Here is a 23,080-nt window from a genome sequence, read left to right as displayed (position 1 = left end):
GGGAGGTGGAAGACAAGGAGTCCATGGGCAGTCTCTGCTACATAGTGTGTTTGAGGCCAGCCGGGTTTATATGAGACGCTGTCTCAAAACCAAAACAAATAAACAAGTAAGTAAATAAACAGTCCGTGTATTGACCTTAGCTATGAGCCACTTGGGTGCCATTAGTGCTTCTTGGCAACGCTGTGACATGGTCACTTGAGGAGGCTTTGGAGTGTGTTAAGTGAAAGAGGCCAGCCACTATGTGGTCTCACCTATAGGATATGTTTAAATAGGAAAACAGTGGATGAGTGGGCACGTGGGCAGGAGAGGTGACAGGTCTAGGGTTTTTCTCTGAGGTGGCACAGATGTTTTGAATGCTAGGGTGGTGATGGCTTCTCAGCTCAGTGAATATAATAAAAGCCACTGGGTTGCATACTTTAGAAGGGTGAATTTTATGGTATGTCAATTATATTGTAATAAAAAAAAAGTGCATGGAGAAGGTTGGGTGGTGAGGAGCTCTATTTAAAGAAAGCCAGCCAGGAGTTGGTATCTCTGCAAAGGTCTGAGACACCTTCGCTCCCCAGCTCAGGGATGATTCTGTGTGGAGTGGGCACTAACAGTGCCCTGCTGTAGTAAACATTTCATGCATGCCCCACACATGGTGGCTGGGACTAGTGTAACATACAGGTCACCTGACAGGCTACACCACTTATTTTTGAAGACAGGCAGGTCCCCTGGCAATAGAGCAGGCACAGAAAGGCTTTGCTAGAGATGATGGGAAGGGATTCAGAAGCCAGGACTGCTTCTAAAGGTGGTCCTTGATGTAGATCACTGAGTCACAGGCTTCTGGCTTCCCAATGGGGGATATAGAAGGCTTTACTCCTTAGGCACTTCATCTGTGGGAGTGGGGTTCCCCTCACACTAGCTGCTGAGTGAGAAAATGTGAGGGACAGATACCATAGGGAAACGCTGGATGCTTGGAAGTGGGGTGGGTGGGCAGGTAGACAGAAAGGTACCAGGAAGAAGATGGCAAAAGATGTGGTTCTCACTCTGCCAGGACAAAGGACTGGGGCAATCCTGCATGCCCCAGTGTGCACGCATGGAAAGTACTTATGAATGGAAGTGGAGGGGGTGGGAGCAGTGTGTGTGGGAGGCCAAAAGAAGCCTGGGAAAGGGCTGGGGAGATGACAAAGTGATGCAGGGAACTCCAGCTCTGGGGCAGGGGTGGCTTTTTATGTCACTCTGAGTTCGGAGGTAAAGGCACGGCAAAGACAAGAGGACTAGACAGAGCAGGTTGAGGGGGAGGACCTAGCTATTTTTTCCCAGCATCCCCCAGGCCACTTCTCTCACCACAAACCTCAGTCTCAAGCCACTTGGTTGTCATGGAAACGGGATGGAATAGAACAGATGGTCTCCACTAGCCAAATTCCAATTAAACAGGGCAGAGATAGGTAGGAAAGGGGGTGTGATCTGATGGGGCCATGAAGGTGCTCTGGCCCCCATCCCGTCCTGCACATACCCAGGACTCCCCTACAATAGGCGGGAGGCTTGGGAGGGTGAGTCTCACTGCTGAACACCCCTGCCCTTATGTCTTCAGTTCTTGAAGATGTGGGGCAAGTAGGTTGAAGAAATGTCAGCTGAGCGGAGCAGCACTTGGGGGACTCACCTCTAAATTCAGAGCATCAAAACAGATGCATGCATGCGCATGCACGCGTGTGTGTGTGCGCGCACGTGCGCGCTCTCTCTCTCTCTCACACACACACACAAGCACACCTGTGCACTGACACACATCTACATAAACAGAAGTACACAGGAGCAGTGCAGAAAGGTTAAGCAAAGTCATTACAGAGACACACTTTTAACACGGTACAAAAAAAAAAGCTTTGGAAACAAAGTAAGCAATTTATTCCCATTTATTTAATTAACATCTTGGAAGACTCTTATCAAGAGCCTGTGAATAGGGATATAAACATACACCTGTGCTTGGATATAGTCCCAAAGACACAGGACAAATGAACTAATAACATGGGCATTGCTTGCGTCAGACTGTACGAAAAGTGTTGTGGCCACGGAAGAAAGAAGTGATTCATCTGGGGAAGGCGACAGGAGATGAAAGGAGATATCCCAAGGATGTACTGGGCTTTGAAGGGTGAGTAGGAGCTCACCACGCGGCGAGAGAGGGCTCTCCAAACAGAGAAGGCAGCCAGAGCAAAGCTGGGAAAGAACATAGCTTGCAGGGGGATACGCTCATTTGGGTGGCTGGAGTGTAGAGCAATTAGTGGGAGAGAAGACCCCAGACCCCTAGACAAGGCCTGGCACAAACGCCATCATTTCTGACGCAGTCGCCAATACCCGGCACACGGAAACATGCCACCACTCGGTTCCCCGCCGGCAAAGCCACCCCAGCCACACACAGCTTTGCTGCACACACAACCACGGTGCCCCTGTGCTTAGCAAATGGAAAAAGATGATCCCGTTTGCTGTGTGTGGAAAAAAAAAAAACGAGGTGGGTATAGAGGTGTCAGGAAAAACGGAGCATCCGAAGTTCTCTCTTGGCTACGGGGTGAGAGAAAGGGTGCCAAGAATGGCACAGAGAGGGGGTGCTCCAGAGCCAGCTGGCTTCCATTGCGTTATCATACATTCATGAGGCACCTGCTGCTTACAAGGCACTGAGCTGGGCTGTGTGAATACCCCGCAATACACACACACACACACACACACACACACACACACACACACACACACACACACTAAGGAGCCAAGGGTCTAGAAGAAGGGAGAAGAGAAAGTCATACTGAGCAAACTGGGTTTTTTTCAGGCAGATGTGCTAGGGCTCAGGGCTGAGGCAGCAGCAGGAGGCAAGGCCCAGGGAGGGGAACTGGCACGGTTCACTCTGCACTCAGGTAACAGCATGGGAGTTAGCTTTGGGAAAACAGGTCTGGCTGTAGCAGAAGGCTAGACCAGAGATGCTCGATATGTTGCCTGTGGGAACGCGGCAATGTTTTTGGTGGGTTTGTTCCGTTTTGTTTTTGTTCATTTGTCTGAGGCAAGGTCTCCAGGCTGGCCTCAAACCCACAGTGGTCTGCCTGCTTCCACCTCATGAGTTCTGGGAATACGGGAATGTACCACCATGTCTGGCTTGAAGACATCTATTGTCACAGTACACAGGGGGTAAAAGGGGTGGATGCTACTGGCCTCTAGTGAGTAGAGGCTAGGGACATTGCTAAACATGCTACAGTGTGTAGGACAGCCCACACCAAAGCTTGTCTGGCTCCAAGAGAGCAGTGCTAAGGCTGAAAGGCCTGGCCTAGAGCATAGAGCATGAACTGAGGTCAGCAGCAATGGAGAGCTCAGGAGAGCTTCAGAGCGGGACAGTGAGCTCCAACTTCTCTTCAGTCTGCCAGTGACGAGTGGCTTGCTCAGGACTGGGGAGAGACACAGGGGAAGAATAACAGTACCAAGCTCAGAGGTGTCCCCAGGAGTAGAGGGCCAGGGTCTTGCAGCAGCAAAGTGGGGAGATTGAAAGACAGGGAACAGACTACTGGGGGCAGGGGGTGGGAATGGGGGGTCCCAATGGGGGTGAGCTGTAGTCTGAGAAGGGGTGTGTGTCAGTGAAGGTCTTGGGAAGAGGGGCTGCAAACACGTCAGGCTGAAAGAAGAAGTGGATGGTTTGTTTCTCTAGCCCGCCCCCTTCACCTGAGCCTCCCGAGGCTCCATGCACATCCACAGACCCCAGAAGACACAGGTCTTCCACGTGGAGTGGCCCTGGTCTGTCTCCAGCCTCTGGGCCCCACTCTCACAAAAGCCCAGCTCCTGCCCCTCCACCCTAACCTCTGCATTCTGCAACTAAACCACTCAAGGAGCTTGGATGCTCTGCATTGCTCCCAGAAGCCAGGAACCCACGTGTTGAGGACAACCTAGCACTGAGCACTTGTCTTCAGGGGATGTGAGGGATGAGGGAGAGTAGGAGAGCTCATCCCAGTGGCCTGGCTTCACCTTTGGCCTTTCTCATTCTTCCTTTTCTGCCATTCTGTCCCCTGATGACAGTCTTGTTACAAACAAAACAAAGCAAAGCAAAACAAAACAAACAAAAAACGACCTCTAATGGCCGTCAGGACAGGATTATACCCAAGACCATAAATCAGAGGTGAGAAACCTGAGCAATCTCTAACCAGCAAGTGCCCCACAAGGCAGATGAAGAAAATGCTAGAACCCAAGAACATGTGACCCCCTCTCCTCTTTTTTGTTTTGTTTTTTGAGACAGGGCCTCTCTGTGTAGCCTTGGCTGCCCTGGACTCACTTTTTAGACCAGGCTGGCCTCGAACTCACAAAGATCCACCTGCCTCTGCCTCCTGAGTGCTGGGATTAAAGGCGTGCGCCACCATGCCCAACACGCCCCCTCTTTTTACCTGAAATGGCGGGACCTGGTATAACTGGTCTCAGGTGCTCCCAACACATACCAGCTGAATAACGTCTCTAATCTTGTCTCTAGTTGCTTAAAGCATTTCTTGTTGATACACGGTCCCCGGCACAAAGGAGCTACCTAAAGAGGATCTGTGGGCTCATTCCTCTTACAGGCACCCTAGGTAAGGGCCCACATATAATGAGGTGGTGGTGGGCTGCTCACTAGGGCACCTGGAGACCCTCTGTGGGTGGCCTGCCCTCCCAGCAGGAAGTATCCAGGAGCATCCGTGGCCTGTGGGGGAGGGCAGGGAAGCCAGGCCACTAATCTCTCTCAGAGATTACAATGCAGGCTGGTTCTGGATGCCAGAGACCAGAGTGGGGGTGGGGAACATGATGAGAAGCTCTTGCCTGGAAGGTGGGGGGGCCCAGGACAGGGCAGATGGGGCTTCTTTTCTGGGATCTGGACATAGCCAGAGAGACCTCTAGGGTTGGGGCTGAAATTTGGGGACAAAACTGCCAATGATTTATTAACCAGAGTTACCAATGATTAACCCACCAAATGCCTGGACCTCTAGGCAGTTTGGCTTCTCCCATCAGAGCTGAACTGCCCCCCCCCCCCAGGGTCAGGATCCATTTCTGGTCTGGATCTTATCTTCTGGTGCCCTGATGGCTGCTACAATTCAGCGACACCACCCCTACCCCAACACACACACACACACACACACACACACACACACACACACACACACATCCAGGATTGACAGTTGTTTGGGACAGGACCCCAAGCTTGTCTGAGGGAACAGGGAGGTCCTCAGCCTTGTCGTTTCTTTCTTTCCAACCTCCCCCATGGTTTGGCTAGATGCTCTCAGCTTCTCAGGCAGGGCTTGGGTCAGGCTAGGAGTCTGAAGGAGAGGACACTGTCTCTGCCTGCCACAGGGGGACTGATACCAGGCAGGGTGGTAAGCGGCAGTGGATATCCTGGGGTATGAGCTCTACCCAGGGCTGCCTGGGGAGGGGGGTGGTGGACAGGAGCTGGGTGAGGTGGAGGCAGGTGGAGCAGATCCCAGATGGCCCCTCACCTCTCACTTGGCATTCAAAAAGGCTTCGGAGGGGCCCTGCGAGTAGAGGGAAACTGATTCTTCCCCTCAACTTTTGCTTTGGGGAGCTGGGTGGCTGGTGGCTGTGTGGGTTTCAGCGTAACTTCAGGCATTCTCTGGTAAGAAACCCCTGAGACCGGCAGTGAGGCCCACCTGGACTCATTTCAGAGACAGGACAGATCTGTCAGAGCCACCCTGGCCCTTGAACTTCCCACGGCAGAATTTGCTTCAGTACCCTAGTGCCAAAAAGTGGCATGCCCCACCCTGGTGCATGCTGGGGCTGGCCCCTCCTGTGTTGTGACTTGCCACAGAGTTGCTGTATTGGGTCATGAAACACCAGAAAACAACAGAAGAGGCCACTGGGAGATCACTCCATCTATGCTAACCCATGGGACACCCCATTCCCACAGAGTCACCACACTCTCCATGGCTGTCAAGGAATCTGGTCCCCAGGAAGGCCACAGGGAGCTTGGAACCCAAGGCCAAGTCACCCACCTTCAACCCCCAAGGTAACAGATGCAGGCAGAGAGGGTCCTAACCCACCACCCTGACTGCCCCCCCCACCCCCGCCACCCTGATCCTCTGCAATATGCTCCCTCCACCATCTCTCTCTCCCATCACTAACTTAATTCCTTAATTCCCACTGGAGATAAGCCGATCTTTCACTGCAATTTATAGTTAATCCAAAAGAAAACAGGGGTGGGAAGGGGGTGAGGGCTGGGAGAGGATGGGGTGAGGATGGCGGGAGGTGTGAAGCCAGCCCCTCCCCCCCCCCCCCCCCCCGCCCACTCCACCTCCTCTCACATCTCTCACAGTTGGGAAATGAGACCAGAATCACAGGTTGTTCAGTCCACTTCGGGTGCGCTGAGTTCACTTGTGACTAGATATCTGTCTGGATGGGTTCACCCCCAGACACAGACCCAGAGATGGTGAGGAGTGTGACGCCTGGCCACAGAAGCACATGGGGAAGAGCCATGGCTTCAGGCTTCTCTGAGCAGATTATCACAAGGGCATTAGATGCGCCCCCACCCCCACCCCCCGCCCCCAGGCAATTCCATGGGGCAGAGATAGAGCTGTTGGCATAACTGCATGGTGAATGTGGGGGGTGGGGGACACCCTCCCTGTCACTAGAGGGGTTCACACTGAAGCTGGGAGCTCTACCAACTGGTAGGGGCTTGGGTAAGGGGTTCAGGATGTGACTGTGGTTAGCACTTTATTTGATTTTTCCCTCCAAGGCTGAGTCTCTAGGATTTTGACCAACCTGCTCTGCCCTCTGAGGCAGGGCAGGGAAACCCCTTACGTCATGGCTCTACTGGGAGGCTCTTTCTAGACCTGGGTCTGGTCGGGGAAGCGGGGACTCTCCTTGAAGACTGAAGGAGAACACAGTATTTTGCCAACCCCAGCTGTTCTTCTATATAGGGAAGATTCAGGGTGGTTAGTGATGACGGGACCCGCCAGGGTGCAACACTGTCTACACTGCCTTCCGGGCATCTGTGCTGTGGGCATTCTCACTTAAAGGAACTGGCACCCTGAGGTATCACATGCTGTGTGTGAGGGTAGAGGGCAGAGGGCTGCTGGCTAGAATAGTATGTTGGCCATCTTTGAGAGAATGTAGAGATGAACTCACCCACCCCTATTGCACAAGGGTGGTAAGGAGTATGTGGGAGTCAGAATCTGGAGGCTCTCTCATTTAAGCCTTGCTTCCAACTACCACTTAAGAAAGACCACATGGCCCCAAAGAGCCACCAGGCACCAGGCGACCATCTGAGGTGGGGGCACATCTCTAAGGGCACATGTTTGCTCCCAGTCTGGAGGAGGGAATCTCTTGGCAATGCGGTGTGGTACAGATGCTAGGGGGGGTTCCTCCTTTGGAGCCTGACCCTTTCCCTCTAGACTCAGCACTCTTAGGTGACAAGGTAACGATGGCCATGGTATGATGTCAGACCCTCTCAGCTATCAGTTACTTTCCCATTCTAACCCTTCACCCTAACTTAACAGTTCAGGGAACCCACGTTTAGACATCATATGGCATCAATCCACAGGCCAACACAAGTCACTCATAAAAACCTTGAGACCAAAATAACTTGTGGGTTCAACGTTGAAAAGAAAAAGAGTGAAACAAGTTGCTTGTGGTCCCATAGACAAAACAATTATGGCAGTGACCTTGGCGTCTCCGCATGGCACTGGGGGCCGAGCAGGTCCTGGCTGGGAGAGCCAGCATCTCTGGCCACATCTCACCTCCAAGTACCTGCTCTGCATGAGCATCACGAGCTGGGTGGAACCCCTCTCCCCGTGAAGATGGCGAGCATCTAGTCAGGAGTATGCTCACGCATATAAACACACACACAGCACATGACTTCATGTGCGCATGCACACACACAGCCATAAACCTCCATAGTACACACACAGAGGACATAAAAACACTTGTGAAGAACACACATAAACCATACAGATTATTACCACAGTGCAAACTGCATCCACAGTGCTGAGGGGATGGGGTAATTAATGGAGTGATAGGGGGCAGACAGGGTAATGGGAGACACTGCCTGAGAATGATACGTACATGCAGAGCTCAGGGTGGGGTGGGCATGGAGACTTCCCAGCTATCCCTGCGGCGGCGGCGCTGTGAGGTGGGCGCCAAGGACTATCACTGCCTCCCCTCCTTTATCACCCCTGTTTCTCTTCAGCGCAGACCCAGGCCCATTATCTGCCTCCTGGGAGGGCTGAGAAGGGTGCTGTGGCGAGGACAGAGGAGGGAGCAGGGGGTGGGTAGGGCCTGTCGCCTCAGTTCCCCTAAAGGCCCATCCATCAAGCCATCGGAGATAATCAGTGCTCAGCTGGTTCAGGTCACTGATGACTCTCTGGGCACCATAGACACAAAGAATAAATTTAGGAAAGGGGCTGTGTAGGAGGTATCTGGATAGCAGGGCTGCTGCCCTGCCTGGGAAGAGAGAGAAGGCCCATCCATCATTCTGAGAGATGCAGCAATCTAGGCCAATGAGATGGCGACGCTTCGGGGTGGGGTGGCAGGCAGTAATAATAAAATCATCTTGTGCATGGTGTGTCTCCTCCATTCGTGTCTTATTTACACCTGGGAGATGCCTATCCCCGCCTGCGCTCAAACCGAGACCCCCCTCCCCACCCCCAAAAGAGGTTGCGGAATACAGCCACCATAGAAGCAAACCTTTCTAGGGAGTAGAGGAGAGGGGTTGTGGAGTGACTTTACCCAAAAGCAAGCCCTGGGCAGGGGCCCCCTTTGTGATCACTGGGTAAGACCTGGTTTTGGGGAGGATCCAAGCAGGTTGTAAGCCTGCTTCTTCTAGGAGCTTTCAAGTAGATCCCAATGTGGGGAACGCAGAGCCTGGCTCTGGCTGGTGTCTGGGCCACAGGGGCCACATCGTGATTCGAGCTAATGGAGCATGGACAATCAGAGAGAGGGTCTGGGAGGAATTTCTCTTTGGCTTCGAAGCCGATCAGATGACTTTGTTTCAGTCCAGCTAGCTTCCTAATTAAGCCAGTGGAGCTGTGGGGCTAGAGTCCACTGGGTGACCTGTTGGGTCATGGGTGCCAGGAAAAGCTCTAGCCCTGGGTGAGCCTGAGAGTGCAAATATGTGTAGAGGCCATGATTAGTCCCCAGCCACAACAGGGGAAAAGGTCTGATTTTTCTGCCCCGAAGATTGCCTCTGCTGGGCTCATTCTCTACCCTGCTGCACACTGAGGCTCCCAGGCTGCTACCCCCTCCCACTCCCATGCCCTGCCTCCACTCCAACTCCTGGTCCCCAGCTTCCCTGGGGCAGAGGAAGCACTGGCCCTTTCATCCTAGGGGATCAAAGCGTCTTGCACAGGTGAACACCCTAAATCCGCCCCCAGCAGAGGCCCCTCCCTTCCCATCTTTTGGGATCTCTGGGAGACAGCAAGCGAGATCATAACCTCCCCGAATCAGGGATGAGCTCTGGACCCACCCACGATCTGTGCCCAACCCAGGAACCTTGATACCTACTGGGAGCAGTTCTTGGCAAGTTCTCTCCCAGAAGCCATTGCCCTGCTTCTCGTACCTGCATGGAGCATGGTAGGAGGCCCCCACACTGGCACTGGTAATGTGTAGACTCAGGATAGAAGAATAACAGAGTAATATCGATTCTGTTCCAGCACAGCCAATGAATACTCCTGAGGTCCAGAATCAGTGGGAACAGGATGGTCCAGGACCATATTAACTGAGCTTCTAAAACTTCTAATATAGCCAAAGGATGTCGCTGGAATAGCACCAGGACTCTTGAAGACGCGATGCTCCCAGGCCATCTAACCACAGAGCCGGGCTATGTGGGGGATCCTCAAAGGGACAAAGATGTGAGCAGTGTAGTGCTATGCGCAGGAACTCAACTGACTGCTCTTAATGTCTGTGAGCGCTTGGGGTGCCTCCACCATTTGCCCACAACACCTGGGAAGAGAAGCTTAGCTGAGTAGAAGCATCATGGGCATTGGGTCTGACTTCCTAGACCCGAACTCTGGCTCTGCCACTCAGCAGCCGAGTGGCCACAGGCAAGTCACCTAACCCGTCTGGGCTTCATCTTTCCATATATAAAAGCAGGCAAACCACATCTATCATGAACATCCCACGTGACCCGCGATAGCCATTAAGTTATTACATGACGCTGCCAACAGTGTCTGGCACCCCAGATCTCTGAACACAAGTTTGTTTTCATCATTATTATTCATGCACCGTACCTATCCACACAGCAGCCCTCTTAGCCGAGTTAGGCCATGGGGACACCAAGCTCTATCAGCAATGGCACTCTCAACCTTACAAAGAAGATAAATCCCAAGCTCAACAAACTACGAGGCACCCATGAGGTATAGGAAGGCTTTAAGATGAGAAGTTATCCTCAGCCAGGGGGCAGACCATGAAGGGTTCATGATGCCATCGGGTAGGAGTTAGTGTTTGGAACCAGCATTTAAAGGAAATAGTGGACAATGTTCAGGAATAGCATGTGCAAAGGCACTGGGTTGGGAAAAACACTTGGCTCGAACTGAGGAGCGTGCAGTGTGCAGGCGGGGGCAGTGAGACTGCAGGGAGGGAGCGGCCAGCACATGTTCCCGGGCTCATGAGTGTCCTTCTCAGGTGTTTCCTGAGAGGGTGGGAGTCAGGAGTCAGGGCCAGATGTAAGGCAGGAGCTGCAGTAGCAGCCTACCAGGGAGATGCTGTCATCAGAGCCCACAGCCACAGTGTCCATAGGGCCGGCTTGGCATCTTCTCTAACACTCTGCCTCAGAGATAGAGAAGGGACCCATCTCCCCATCCCAGTGTCATTTATATACCAGAAGTGGCTTGAAGGGGCTCACAGGGATTTGCCCTGGAGCCATTAGTGGCCTCTTGCTCCTTTTCCTCCCGGCAAAGTTGACTGCGTCTGCCCAAACAGATCACGCTCCCATCTCCGCTGACTCATCGGGCAGCCATACCAGCTCATCCATCTCCTTTGCCAAAGCGTGGGCTCCCCTGCGTGACCCCCTTATGGGAGCAGGGAAGATCAGGGAGCCCAAGTGTGCTTACACCAGTTATTTGGGTCTGGCCTGCATTTTCCTCATAAGCCTGAGGCACCAAGAGGGATCTTGTTTGTTTTCCCTTGTGACACCCATGGAGCCATGCTGGTGTTCTGGTATGCTGGGTTTCAGGCAAGGAGCAGCGGCAGAGGAGGGTACAGGCAGAGCAAGGCTGGTTGCTCACAGACACTAGAGCTTGCTATGAAACAGACAACCTCATCTTTGGGGGAAAGAACTCCAAAAGTCCCTACCAGTTACTATGGTCAAGGTACCCAACTCCAGGGAGGTGGGACATGAAACCCTGACAAAGCTATTAGGTGGTTCTTGGTAGCAGCTGGCTCCTTCTTTCAGGCCTGGATGAAACTCCAGTTAGAGATGGGGAAGATGCTTTTGCCACAGGGTCTCTACGTCTCTATCCTCTTTGGGATGGAAGACAGGCAAAGGCCACTGAGGATTCTGGTTCTAATTCCCCTTGTATGTGGGGTTGGTATATTGTCCCTTTCCCTAAGGACCCTCCTCTATGGACCGATGGCGGGTGGAGCCTGTAGTCAGCTCCTTTCAGAGAACAGCCTGGAAGAGAGCCAGGTCTAGTCCGCCATAGGCAGAGGGCAGAACTGAGCATCCAGTTGGTTTCCAGCTTTGGGGTGCAGGCGTCCTGGGACTCTGGAGAGATGGCCTCCATTTAAGTCCATTGATTGACCCCAAGCTCTCAATGGGACAGTCTTGTGCCCATGGCCAATGGCCCATTTCTCTTCCCGGACCACGCCTGCAGCTGGGTCCCAAAGGAGCCACGAGCCAGCGGAACTAATGTCCTCTAATGAGATTCGGGCCAGAGTGGTCAGGCGGGTTTTATTGTCTGTGGCTGGGTAATGAGACTCCTCGTAAACTGCGAGTGATTTGGGGGTCTGTGCAGACTAGAGGTGGCAGGGGTTGCCTGGGCGAGGGAGTTGACTCAAAGTGCCAAACTGTATCTCCAAACCCCTCTTGGGTGCTCCATCCACCTCCTGATGCTTTCTGGGCTCCTGCTCTCTGCCTGAGCCAAGCCCACACCCTGTCCTGGCGTGCCCATGCCCTGGGGCTCCACGCTCACACCTCAGGGCCCTGCCCTTGTCTCAGCCCACATTCCCAGAGGAGGTTTCTCACTCTCCTGCCCTCTCCCTCCCTGCCCCCCCCCCCATTAGGCATACCCTGTGCCAACCTAGGCTCTGTGGTCATCTCCAGCAGCACTTTTCTCTGTTTTCTACTTACCTCCCCCGGGAGCTGGCATACCTGCTGTGGGGCAGGGAGAGTGGAAGCTGGTGGTTGCTGACAATGCCAGTGACTGTATCCTGGACACAATGATGACTTGGCTCAACCTCTTCTGCGTGCCCATCCCTGCCTGTTTCTTCTTTCTGGTCTAGAAGGATTTACCCTCAGAAGCCCTGTCTCTAATTTGCCCGCGTGGGAAAGGCAACAAGTCACCGAACTAATATTCCTTTTCCTCATCTGTAAAAGGGGAACGATATTAACTCTAACACACAATTCATGTGAATTTCGGCTACAACTCTTGAGTGCAGGGTTGCACCGACATTGCTCTCACGACCACATAACCCAAGGGTTCTATCTACAACACCCTGTGACAATTCAGCCGAAGTGTTCCATTTGCAACAGGAGACCCGGAAGAGAAGGAGGCAACCCCAGGAAAGACTTTCTCTTTTCTTGGCCTATAGCACCTCACCAGGAGCTGTTACCTCCCCTCCCCTCAGATGTAGAAGTTTGAAGAAAAAAGCAGGAGCCAAGAGTCCCAGCCCCCCGCCCCCCCCCCGGCCCCCCAGCCCCTGGCCGCTGCCTCTGCAAGCACTCCAGATGGGCAATGGCGTCCCAGCTGGGCTGCATCCAGGGAGCAAAGCGGGTGCCTGGAGAGGCCTGAGTGACAAGCTACAGAACAAAGGCTGCCCAGCACCTGCTGCCTGTGCAGTACTCAGCCTCCACAGGACTGGCCTGGGCAGGTACCTTCAGCTAGTTAGGCCACCCGGGCCCTCCCACCATGCCATCAGCTCCCAGGTGGCTGTAGCATCATGTGTCCAAATAGGAGCAGGGACTTACTCCCTCAGTGCCAGGTTGGAGAAAAATGAAGCGAGGCTGGAAGTGAGCAGGCAGCTCGGGGGCTTTCTCAAAGGAGCATAATGGTGGTACTACCCAATGAGTAGACACAGAGGGGAGGGGCCAGTCAGAGAAAAGAGGCGGGGCAAGCAGCCCAGCTCTTGGTCCATTTTGTGTTATCACAGGCTAGCCTTGAGCCAACCATCACTTTTCACTCACCCTTCTCCACCTTGTCTGGCAATCTTGCAAGGCATATCAACAGAGTTCTATTTTGCAGATGGGAAAACTGAGGTCCAGGAGGCACCTCTGCTAAGGTTTCTCAACTAGTCATCTGTAGAGCTGGGATTCCAACCTAGTTTGGCCAGTTTTACAAGGCTGGGCCACCAAGATGAGGTAAACGCCTGGTTACAGGACAGGGACAGCTAAGTGACCTGCTTCTCTGCCCTCCACGGAGAGACTGGGAAAGGCACAGATCCCATGCCCTACCCCTGAAGAATAAAAACCTCTAACTGTCCCTTTTCGGCCCTTCCCCCAGATGAAGATGACTTGCCTACCCATTGTCTCAAAGCCCTACATTCAGCTATTACGAAAGCGTGGTGTCTGTCTTGGGTCTCTTCTGTGACACCCGGGTTCGCCTCTACTTGTGGAAAGGTCAGTGTTCTGACAGCATGCCTGATATCTTGTCTCACATTTCTTCCCTTTTCTCTTCTTCCAGCTCCACCAGGCTCTTGGGGCTTAGAGGGTTAACTGGACACAGGGGTGTTATCTCCAGCTCAGGGCATTCCCTCTGCAAGGTGATCCAGCTCAGATCTTAAGTTACCTCCTGCGCCAGGCGGCACATCTGCTGTTGGCTCTGCAGGCCTGCTCTCTATGGAGTGGGGTTGGCAGCACAGGGGTATACGTGCCTGCTTGGCTTGGGAGAAGAGGTTAAGCTCCTGAGACTGCTGTTTCCCTATTCCCTGTCCCTCATTGCTACCTCCTTTTCTAACTAGTGGGCTCTCTCCTGCCACCCAAGCCTAGGATTCTGTCAGGTACATTCATGTTGCTGAGCTGGCCACCCACCTGGCCCTGCAGGATTCTGATGGGGACCAAAGTCTCAGTCCTGCTCTTTTAGAAAGGACACCGTGGCAGCTGGGCATGGTGGCACACGCCTGTAATCCCAGCACTCTAGGAGGCAGAGGCAGGTGGATCTCTGAGTTCCAGGCCTGCCTGGTCCACAAGGCGAGTCCAGGACATCCAAGGCTACACAGAGAAACCCTGTATTGAAAAACAACACACACACACACACACACACACACACACACACACACACACACACACACACGGGGTGGGGGTGGGGTAGTGTGGTACCCAACTTCCTAAGTGCCCAAGCAGAGAGCAGAGGTGACTGAGGAGGAACTGAAAACCTATGTCTCTTGGCCCCTTCCAGACACTTCAGAATCGTGAGAGCCCATGGAGCAGGCTCTAGCATTCCTCTGTTGGCCAAGGAGACAACAGAAGGCTGACAGAGGGAAGGCTTTCCAGGTGTTGTCAAGGTCTTGTGCTCCTCCCAGCAAGGATTTAGTAGAAAGCCAAGGACAGAGACTCAGGAAGCAGCATCAAGGTTTCCTATCTCCAAAGGACTGGGATCCAGAAGCTTCCCCCAGAGCCAGCTAGCCAAGAGCAAATCCTGGGTCTCCTCTCAAAATTACCCTCAAGTCACTGATACAGACACAGGCGTCGTCAAGGCTCAACCCGTCTGAATGCCGTAAAAAATCAGTTATGTGTGAACATGCTATTTGGTACTCAAAGCTCCAGCTCCATGGTAATCTGCAAATATGAGCATATATACTCCCTAATTCTAGTCCTGGCAGATCTGTACTTGCAGCAGTGAATTGTAGATGACCAACACCATCACACAAAGCCCTGTGCACACACCCACGCTAGACCAAAGGTGAGCCTGTCAGAAGTGTCAGGGGCCAAGTTCCACAACTGGCTACTGTCTATTCTCACCTGGTGTGCTGGCTAATGTTCAAAGAGGGGGTTAAAAAAAAAGGAAGGAAGAAAGAAAGAAAAGAAAAAGAAAAGCCCAACAGGTGATTTTGCAGACACCTCTCTGCCCCTTCTTCGGTTAGGAGGTGTTCAATTTGCCAAGTGAACCAGGAAAGATACAATCAGAAGAGTCGAAGCTGTAGTCACACCTCCCTTGGGTGTTTTCTGTTTGTGCTGAACAATGAACATTAGTCAGCTGCTAAACAATGGTAGCATCAGAGATGCAGCAATGGGAGCCGACCCTCTGGCCCTCCATCCCATCCCACTGGCTCAGCTGTGGGCACAGCCATGCTGGCAGCCTACAACTGGGCCCACAGGCCAGGCAGCCTAGGCGATTGCCCAGGTGGGCTTGTTGTGCAGAGCCAAGTGGCCAAAGAAGGAACTGGCAGCCTACAAATGGTCCCCAGCTTGCAATAGGGAACCGCTGACTACATGCCCCACATGCGCACTGTGAGTCCAGGTTCAGAAAGCACCTTCTGGGCCACTGGGCCAGGCCTGCTGGGCCCAAGCTCTGCAGTGTCTAGCCTTCCCTCCCGCCTTGAGGGTTAGGCTTTGACTCTGACTCAGATGCTCCCCACAAGGCTGCCTGACTAATAGGCCTAGAGATGGCTGTTTTACACTGCAAGCCTCAGGCCAGGAGAATGGCTTCTGCTATAATGCCTGGCCCAGTAAGCCCGAGCCTACCATGTCTGTGAGAAACAGGGAGGAGGAAAAGAACCCAACCGCTTGGCTCTGGGGGCTTCAAAGGAGAGCACCAGGACTGATGGGTGCTGTGCACAGGCAGCCTGGCCTGGCAGGTCTATGCACAGTGAGCTTGACACCTAGGGTGTGGGTTTTCTTTCTAGACCAAAGGTGTAGGGAAGCCAATTAGAGAGGGTGTGGCATAGGTGGGACACTTACTTCCCACACAGTTTCTCCACCCCTTCTTCTTCTGGTTTCCAACACTGGGTGGGTAGCCCTGACCCTCTCTCTCCTCTAAGTGAGCACCCTGGAAGGAGCCTGCCACCTCAGGAAACAAAGACGAAGCTCCTGGGCCCTTTCTACGCTGCCTGTACCATCTGTCATATAGAAACATACTTCAAAAGCCAGGTGGGCTGTTATAAAGGCAGGAGCCATCACACACACTGGGGGCTCCTTCCTCTCTACTTCCTCAATGCTCCCCACCCCCACCCCACCCCCGAGAATCCAGGAGAGAGCAAAAGACTGGCAAATCCCCCAGAGAAGGGCAAGAAAAAGCTGAGGAGAGGGAGAGGGAGGGACACAGTGTGGATGGGTTGCCAACTGGGCCTGCCAGCTTCCTTGGTCCAAGGACCTGAGAGAGTGTGGCTGTGTCTAACAGCTGTGTGCCACAGTGGACCTCAGGGAGCAGGCAGAGGAAGCAACAGAGACACAGAAGGAGGCTCCGTCTAGGTGAGTCCAGGAACCCTGGCTGCCTCAGCTGCACCCATCCACCAGTCACAGTCAGAGGCAGAGAGCACTTACTAAATACCTCTTGGCTGTGATTTCATTCTGGGCATCCTAGCCCCTCGGCTGGATTTTTGGTGGGGGAGCATCTGCTTTGAGCCAGGTGTCACCGGCCTCTCTGTCTCCACCTCTTGTGCGGGTGGGGTGGATGGAGCACAAGGGGCCTCTAACCCAAAGTGATAAAATTGATCATGCTTCAACCCAAAACTGGAGCAACAAACAGAACGCGTAGTGGGCTGATCCTTTCTCAAACCCTCTGGCCCTTTGTCCATCCCAGGATTAGGTTAACCCCTAGTATGCTAGGAATCCTTAGGGCTCTTGGCAAAGTGCTTGCACTGGGTTCCAGGAGGAGTTGGGGATTTAAAAGCTGCTCTGAAGTCCAACCTATGCTGACGATGTAAATTCAGAGGCTGAGCTTCTCTGTGTACTTCACTTGACATCGTCAGCAAGAAAGTGAACGGAGAATCTCTCACACTCACCCGGACCACACCGCTGGAGGGCTCAGCGCGACCCTGTGTTGACAGTGGACAGTGGTGTGGAATTTTCCCTCCTGGGACACCCAAGAGGGGAGCACTCCACAATGGCCCATGTACCTGGCTTCCCCAAATTGCCTTCCTAGCATCCACCACTGATGGAGCGGTGCAGTGCCCCCAGCAGCAAGCTGGCTGGCAAGAGGAGGAGGCAAGTAAGGGAAGCAGAGGCCAGGCTCTTGGCTTCCAGGAGTGCATCCAAGCCACACCTGGACAGTCAGACCAGCCTCTCCCTAACAAACTGCCTGGCAAGCCTGCAGAATCGCAGTGGCTGAGAATCCAATATTCTTAATCCAGGAGGCGCTGTCTATATTCCAGCCCCCTATTCTTCCACCCTCAGTTGATGACCATAAGCTACCTTCAAGCTTCCTCTAGCTTTCCAAGACCCCATCTTGCTAGGGCCAGAGCTCACTTCAGGTTTTTTTATGGGAGGGGGAGGGGTAGCTAGAGAGATACTTTTCCCACTTTGACCCAAATTAGTGTCTTGATGGCAGCCTAGCCGCTTCCCCAGGGGACACAAGGGGTTAAATTCAGGCTAGGGGACTCGGTAGGATTTGCCTCCTAAACGCATTTTCCAGTTCATTCCCCAGCACAATATGCCTGGCCCGTCCCAGCCTCCGCCCCCACCCCACCCGTCAGAATGGGCTGCCGTGGGCCACCCCAGGGTCGGGCGCCGAGTTAACCCCTCTTCTGCCGGCAGCTCCCACCTCGAGGAAAGACACGCGGGACACTCTCGGGGCCTCTCGGGAAAGTGGGTCATGCGGCCACCTGGTTGGCATGAAGCCCACGGAGCTTCCTCCTGGGAGAGTCCGCCGCTTTAGAAGTAGAGTTCCAAGGCGGAGCCCAGTCCCGCGCAAGGTCGAGAGTTTGCCATCCCCAGGCGGCCTGGCCTCACCCTCGAGAAAAGGAACCGCAGGTGAGCAAGAAGCCGCCTGTGCCGCAGGAGCGGACTCCGAGCGCCCGCTGTGGGGCGATGTGGGGCAGGAGGGGGCTCCCGCGAGCCCGAAACCGTCTGACAAGAGGCCGCCAAAAGAAACGAAGAACAACCCCCCCCCCAACGCCGGGCCGCCCCGCCACCCCCCCCCCCCAAGCCCACCAGCTAGGAGACTGACGCCCTCCCCCTGGGGCTGTTGTCTCATACCCGGAGCCCGTGATTACGGTGATTATTTTGCATTTATGTAACACACAGTGTTTCCAAACTGCTTCTCGAGCTGAGAACTGGTTATTAAATAAATAGAACCCTATTACATATTATTATTTTTGTGAAGAACTGAGCGGAGAAAGTGCTTTCTTGCTACATAGAGACGTGCATCCGATTGCTTCCCTGCAGGGCAGGCTGTTGGGCTTCTCAACCCCTTTCTCCACGGTGCCACCTCCTGCCCCCCCTTATGCCCCCCCTTATCCAAGCGTGACCCAACTTTTCTGGCTCCGTTCGCTTCCTACAACCCATAGTCGTGCCCCGTCATCCAGCTCCCAGTCCCGGGGAGGTTCTGGTTGGGTAGGGAGCAAAGGGGGGGAAGCAGAGACAATCGCCTTACCTGGGAAGAAGAAGGCGGTCAAGCCGAGAGCGAGTCCCCACCAGCGTCCAGCGGCGCCCGCAAGCCCCATCCGAGCCATCGGGGGGCGGGGGTCCGGCGAAAGGGGCGGCCAGGAGGGCGCTCCTCGCGCTCCAGAAACCAGCCTGGAAGACGAGGGCGGATCGCTGGTGCCCGGCAGGCGCTCGGAGGATCCAGGTCAGCCGCAGCCGTCGGCCGGGGCGGGGTGGGCTGGGTGGGATCCGCGCGGCCGCAATCCCGGCCCGGGCTGCCGCCGGCTCAGAGCCTCGGCAGATGCCCGCCGCAAGTTGCACGAGTCATGCCCCCTTCGCCTCCTCCGCTCTCCTCCTCGCCCCGGTCCCCGCCCTCTTCTTCCACGCAGAGCCCGGCTGGGGAGAGGGACCCACCCCCGGCGCGCCCGGCTGCCGGGCTAGCGAGGCGCAGGCTCCCGGCCCTGGGCTCGTTCACACCCTCCCGCTCGTCTCCAACTTGCAGGCATCCATGGCCGGCCGCTCTCCGAGGGTGGCCGGGCGGTGCGGAGGGCTCGGGGCCCAGGCTGTGGTGTGCGGCTACGGCGGCCAGCTGCCCGCGAGGCTCGGGGCTGCGCGGTCTTGGAAGAGCGTAGGGAGAAAGCCGGGTGCGCCACGAGTCCCCACCGCCGCCGCTGCGCCCGGTGCGGGCGATCCGCAACAATGTGGAGCTTCCCGGGCGCCGAGGCGAGCCGCGCTCGCTGCTCTCCCTCTCTTTCTCTCACTCGCGGATCCAGCCTCTCACCCGCTCTCCCGTGATGTCAGCCCGGGGGGAGGGGTTAGCGTTAACCCCCTCCTGGCTCCCACGCGCCTGGCCCAGCCCTGGCCGGGCCTCCGCCCGAACTCCCGCACCTCCCAACCCTAAGCAGCTGTGGCTGCGAGCGTGGCCCTGGGCTTCTGCTCGGGGCCCCTTAGTAGCTAGATACCCCTTGGGTCGCCTTCGGTCGTGGAGAGGGCGGGAGGGCGGGCTGCCCTCCTTGGTCGATGACAAAGGGAGGCAGTGACCCCTAGCGGCCAGCAAGGGGGAGAAGCGGCTCCATAGGGGTGGAGTTAAGATGGGGAGGGGGGCTGCCGTGGGAAGACGAGAGAATGCCGTATCTGGCATTGTCCAAGCTCCGAGGGCTTTTCCAACCTTCTCCTCCAACCCTGGGCCCATTTCGCAGACGAGGAAACAAAGGCCCAGAAGAGGGCGTGGAGAATGGTCCCGGGCAGAAAGAAGAAGAGCACAGTCTAGAACCCAGCTGCTAAAGCCTCTGCTCCCCAAGATCTGGACGCCAGACAGAAGCTGCTTTGCGGAGGGCCAACTGCGAAAGCGGTGGAGAAGCGGAGGGAAGGCATTAGTGGGTGCGATCAGGGCACTCAGGTTTCTAGTGGGACTTCTGTGAATCTCATTGCCTTCAGGGGGTCCTTGTCCCGAAACAGAAGCATTCTGCTTTTCCCCAAACAGCGAGAAACCGTGTCGGCTCCCATTGTCTGCCTATCGTTTCTGAGCGGTTTGCGGGATTCCCGCGAATGCCGCCCATCCAGTCGGTGTCCCAGAATGGCCAGGACTCTCCGCCCCATCCTGTTCGCCACCCACCACATCCGGGTGGCTTCTTGCCAAGGTGACTGAGCCCGAGGGGCCCTTCGCTCCCTGAAGCCTGGACCTTCTGTCCCCATCCTTCGTCTGGGAGAGGCAGACAGACAGGGTTTCCCAGTCGTGAGATCTGAACACTCCCCAGAGGCCTGAGCTGACAACGCCCCCCTTTGCCCTTTGCCCAGCCCCAAGGGCACAGATGCATAGGGAAGCAGCCAAATTCTGATAAAATGTAAATTTTCCTTTGGAGGGGGAGGGGGGTGATGAGGATGGAGGAGAGTGACAATTTTCCGCTATTGGCCTCATGACCTCGGCCTCCTAAATAAGTCACTCCACTCACAGGAACCCTCTCCGTAGTCTTTTATGTTTCGCATGTTTAACTCAGGACGGACTTTGTACCACACTACTGCCTGACCTGGGAATACATTGCACATTCTGATAGTTGGTCCTTGCCCCACAGGAGCTGAGTCTAGTGGGATGGGGGGTGGGGGGTGCTGCTGCGGGGGCACTGGGTAGGGGTGGAGGACTGGGGAGGAGGGGGAGGAGGAAGTTCTGAAGACTCATTCACTACAGCGTGGTGTGGGTTTTCAGAACCACTACAGAAGCATCTAGCTTCTAGCATCTAGCTGGGCTGGACTAGAAAGGCTTCTGTGGGAAGGGAGCAACTGGAGCTGACAGGAGGCATCCACCAGACACAGTCCTTCAGCAACTGGGTCTGAGGTAGGGGTCAGTGCAGGGGAAACCATGAAAGGGTGAGCAACATCCAGGGTGTTGGGGAAGGGGTTCATAAATACTTGGTTCTACCCCAGCCTCAGCTTGGGGGTAGTAAGGTCAGGCCTATAATCAGAATCATGCCAGGTAGCCCCAGGAGGGTCTTAATCCAGGGAATGCCCTGTCAAATTCAGCAAGTTGGTGGCCAGGCTGGCAGCCAGGAATCTTCCATCTGGCTGGCAAGTGCTTTTAAGCCTGTCAAAGCCAAAAATGAGTTTCTTGCTTGTGCCTAACATATCACGGGAGCTGAATGGTTGTGTGTTCAAGGGGGTAATTCCAGATACAGCAAGTTCTGTCAACTCCCCTCCCTTCTCACGCTTGCAGAGCTTTCCTGGATCTGTTATTCTTTTTGTTGTTGTTGGTTTTTTTTTTTTTTAAAGTTTTTCAAGACAGGGTTCTTTATGTTATCTTGGCTGTCCTGGACTCCCTTTGTAGACCAGACACTTGATTTATAGACCAGGCTGGCCTCAAACTTTCAGCGATCCATCTGCCTCTGCCTCCCATGTGCCATCATGCCCTGCCTGTTGGTTTGTGTTTGTTTGTTTTTAAGAATGGGTTTTTCTGTGGCTATCCTGGAACTCATTTTTGTAGACCAGGGTAGCCTTGAACTCAGAGATCTTCCTGCCTCTGCCCCAAAGTTGTGAGCCACCATGCCTAGCTTTAGATGCCTTTCTAATAATAACAGCCAGGCATGGTGGTGCACGCCTTTAATCCCAGCACTTGGGAGGCAGAGGCAGGTGGATCTTTGTGAGTTTGAGGCCAGCCTGGTCTACAAATCAAGTGCAGGGACAGCCAACAGAGAAACCCTGTCTCAAAAAGAAAAGAAAAAGAAAAAAAGAAAAAAAAGAAAGAAAGAAAGAAAAGAAAAACCACACATAAAAACAAAACAAGGCATCCAAAGAGGGCATTTGTCTTAAGGTGGAGAATGTGCCGGCAAGTGGCTGAGGCACTATAGCTCCTATAGTATAGTATATACTGTAGTCAGCTATATACATGCTGGAAGGCTGACAGTTAGCTGCTGCCCTTAAGGATCATTCAGATTTGAGCCCAGGAGGCAGAAGAGAGAATTTCAGGAAGGTGGTACTATTTGTGCAAGAGTATGGAAATGTTTGAAGGTAAGGGTTCTGCCTTTGTGGGAATGGCAAGTGGTTTAGTTTGTTTTCCAATCTAAAGGACTGTGAGAGAGGGGCAGGTAGGAGCAACAGGATTGCAAAAGACCAGAAGGTTTGTTTGTTTGTTTGGTTGGTTTGGTTTTTGCTGATGAGAAGGAAAATAGGACCAGGCATCAGAAGGGCACAGGCTGTGCTGCTAAACGCCCCGTCTTCCAAAATACACACCTAGCTGTCCTGAAACTCACTCTGTGGACCAGGCTGTCTTCAAACTCAGAGATTCTTCTGCCTCTGCCTCCTGAGTGCTGGGATCAAAGGTGTGTACCGCCGTCTCTAGGATCCCAGGTGTCACCTTTGCCTCTTCCTACTTAACTCTCATGTTCCAGCCTGAAAGCAAAACCTGATGTTTCTGCTGAGTGGTGGTGGCCCTGGCAGCAGCGCTGCACGCCTTTAATCTCAGCACTCAGGAGTCAGAGTCAGGACAATCTTTGAGTTCAAGGACAGCCTAGTCTACAGAGCGAGTTCCAGGACATCCAGGGCTACACAGAAAAACAAAACAAAACAACAACAAAAAACCCTGTCTCAAAAAGACCAAACCAAACAACAACCCCCAAAACCAACCAAACTAAAAAAAAAAAAAAAAAAAAAAAGTGATGGTTCTGCGTCTATGCCTTATATAGATGGCACTACTGCACTTCTGCTTTCCTTGGCTCGTGGTATCTGTGTGGTCCTCACACTGAGGACTAAGAGGATAATATATTGACCAGGCACATGGGACTTTGATGGTCCAAATGTCTGGATTCAAATTCTCCCTCCATTCCCCACCCCCCTCTTTTGATAGGGCCCTGACTGTCCTAGAACTCACTATGTAGACCAGTTTGGGCGTGAACTCACAGCATTGTTCTGCCTCTCTTTTCCTAGTGCTGGGATTAAAGG

The 23,080-nt window shown here is 54.0% G+C and overlaps 1 protein-coding gene across 1 annotated transcript in view; it reads right to left on the bottom strand.

Annotated features, from left to right (window-relative positions):
• NECTIN1 (nectin cell adhesion molecule 1) overlaps positions 1 to 18,780 on the bottom strand; it is a 62,730-nt gene extending 43,950 nt beyond the window's left edge. The window contains exon 1 of the mRNA XM_084783608.1: positions 18,663 to 18,780. Coding sequence (XP_084639734.1) covers positions 18,663 to 18,741 — 79 coding nt within the window. The 5' untranslated portion in view covers positions 18,742 to 18,780. The remainder of the gene's footprint in view (positions 1 to 18,662) is intronic.
• Positions 18,781 to 23,080: the final 4,300 nt, after the last annotated feature.

Source organism: Acomys minous, assembly GCF_964271855.1.
Source record: "Acomys minous genome assembly, chromosome: 5".
Lineage (NCBI taxonomy): Eukaryota > Metazoa > Chordata > Mammalia > Rodentia > Muridae > Acomys > Acomys minous.
Note: the sequence above shows the minus strand (reverse complement) of the source record. Positions and strands in the feature narration are given on the sequence as shown.